This window comes from Pseudocercospora fijiensis (assembly GCF_000340215.1).
Source record: "Pseudocercospora fijiensis CIRAD86 unplaced genomic scaffold MYCFIscaffold_10, whole genome shotgun sequence".
Taxonomy (NCBI): Eukaryota; Fungi; Ascomycota; class Dothideomycetes; order Mycosphaerellales; family Mycosphaerellaceae; genus Pseudocercospora; species Pseudocercospora fijiensis.
This window is the reverse complement of record NW_006921541.1, coordinates 827,309-829,808: the sequence shown is the minus strand read 5'-3', so window position 1 is coordinate 829,808 and position 2,500 is coordinate 827,309. Positions and strand designations below refer to the sequence as shown.

The 2,500-nt window shown below is 53.5% G+C and overlaps 1 protein-coding gene across 1 annotated transcript; it reads left to right on the top strand.

Moving 5' to 3' along the window:
• Positions 1-219: 219 nt before the first annotated feature.
• On the top strand, positions 220-912 carry MYCFIDRAFT_44825 (uncharacterized protein; the record flags this gene model as incomplete). The annotated part of the gene is made up of 2 exons (XM_007933075.1): positions 220-489; positions 568-912. Coding segments are annotated over 2 exons (615 nt in total), but the record flags the coding sequence as incomplete, so codon positions are not given.
• Positions 913-2,500: the final 1,588 nt, after the last annotated feature.

The window sequence follows — 2,500 nt, the reverse complement described above, 5'->3', positions numbered from 1 at the left end:
GTTGAGTGTCTTCACCAAGATTTCAGATAGTTTGCGTACAGTCTTGGTGTATTCATTTGACTCGTGTTGCTGCATAGCTCGCTGCGAAGGTTCATCAATAAGCTTCGCCCCTGTTTGAATGCAGTGAGCACGGAGGATAGCAACTGGGCTCAGTCTGACTCCAGCTTTGTCGCGCACAAGCCTAGCCAGCCTTAGAACCAGTATCGAGTCCAGCCCAAGACGATAACTATTCCTACTGGCAGTCGCGCTGCGTTTGTTAGCCGCACAGGCTCTAGCAAACGCACTGTAATTGCGGCCTTAACCGGAATAGGTGATGTTGTCAGTAGCCGGATCTCAATCGATGGAATAAACACTACCAGTGTTGGCTCGAAGCTGCTCCGCAATAAGATTGCTTTCATGCCACAAGAGGCAGCTGTGCTGAGCGGCACCTTGAGATACAATCTGGATCCATTTGGCGAACACGACGATGCCGATCTATGGCGGCGTGTCGTGCATCAAGTTGGACTGTCTTCTATGACATCCTCCGATTCCGAGAGTTCCAAGGAGAATTTGACTGTTTTGGACGAGAAAGGTGTCGAAAGCTCCAAACCCACCCTTCATCTCGACCTTGATACGCCGCCTATAACATCGGAAGGTGCGAATCTCTCATCTGGCCCACGTTCACTGATCTCGCTTGCCCGAGCGCTGGTGAAGGATGCTGCCATCTTGGTGCTGGACGAGGCTACAGCTTCGATGGACGCAGAATTAGACCACCGGGTCCAGCAGATTTTGCGCACGAATCTTCAGGGGAAGACGAGCATCGTAGTTGCCCATCGTCTTGACTCAGTCGTCGGCAGCTCGGACTTGATATGCGTGATGGACGAGGGCAGTGGTCTATTCCATACGCTGTGTAGCAACGCGGGGAATGGGTGAAGATGACATTCTGGCAGCGCACGCACGCTTCCACAATCGTTGCCTTTCTCTCAATGCAGTTTTCCCCGGCGTTGATGCCTCAACACTCGAGGCAGTGTGGCCGAACACACACGCCGACTCAACAATAATGCCCGCGCCGCGATGGGAATTCTTCATCGTGTCATTATTGCTAGCATTACCCTAGGCATGGTGTGATCAAGGCAAGCCCTTGCAAGTGTGCAGTGGTATCATGCAGGGGGCCTCGTGTGGCATTGTCCCACACGTGACACGCCTACTTGGTCCAGCCGCGCCGGTCTGTTGTGCTCGAACGTGCCGGCACATCTTCTCTGAACCGACCTCGGGTTGTTGGTATGTGTCTCGGTGGGACTACAGGACAGGCTTGTTCATCAGCAGTTATTCTAATCCAGCACATGCGCTCGGATCAGATAGCTTCGGCTCGTGCTGGTGGATAGGGTTCCAAAGGCTTGGCTGCATCAATGGTCCGTCGTGGTGGAGACATACTGTTGACAGGCTGTGAAGGTTCGATGCCCGCCCATACTAGCAGGCAAAGGATAAGTATTCTAGCATCCCATCGACGGTCCCCACGATGCCTCCCCTCCCTCTCTCACCAAGTGAAGCCTGCTTGCTGCTGTTGTCGTGTCGTATCGGGCGGTGGCATAGGATAGAGCTTCGCGCATAGAGATCCGTCTGTCCGCCTTCACAAGCTTCTGATCGGCACTTCTTTGGTCTCTGCTTGTCAGCAATCCACACAGATTGCACGCAGGAAAATGGCCGTGATGAATGGGGTGGGGGGTCCCATTCTTCTGCCAGAGAAGTCGGTGGCGAGGGTACAAGCAACACCAACGCCAGCAGCACTTCACTCAGGCGTGCTGCAGACGATTATGTCCACGATATCGTGTGCGTCGGATTCGTTGTCGCTGTTGGTGGAAGACCATCCATTCCAAAAGCACTACGCATCTCACATCCCCGAATCGTCCATTCTTCTCAATACGTCAAGCAGAGCGCTGCTGAGATCTTCTACGATGTGCCTTCTCGTGTCCCTAGCGCGTAATCAGTCCTGATTATACGGGGCGCGGCGCTTCGTCCGAGTGACGACTCTCATTGTCAGTGGTAGACCCAATCCCGCATCTCGTCTGATCCTCGGCTCAATGAAGCTTCAGCGTGAATGAAGTCTTGGATCCAAGCAGGACAGACGATGTCTTCTCGCACGATCCAGAAGTGCGTGCTCCATTGATAGCCGCAAGTAAAGTTACGAACTATGGCGGGCGTCGTTCGTCTAGATCTGCTCGAGAAGATCTACTCTTCGCAGTATGCGTATCGCGTTCAGCGCTGGCCAGTCGACTCGTGGCCACACCTCATCTTGAACCACAGCTCAGTTGCGAATGTGCGAGCCTCGGAAGCGAGAGACCGGCCAGCGCTCCAGCGGGTGGTGGTGGAGCTCGACAATGATATGTGAGAAGCTGCTGGAGGGGATATCAAGAATGTTTTGCCTTACTGTAGGGTATATGCTGCCTCTTAGCTGTTCTAAGATGCCCCCTAGCTATTCCCGAAGAAGGCTTGCCTAGAAGGTCTTAGATATCGAAGATAG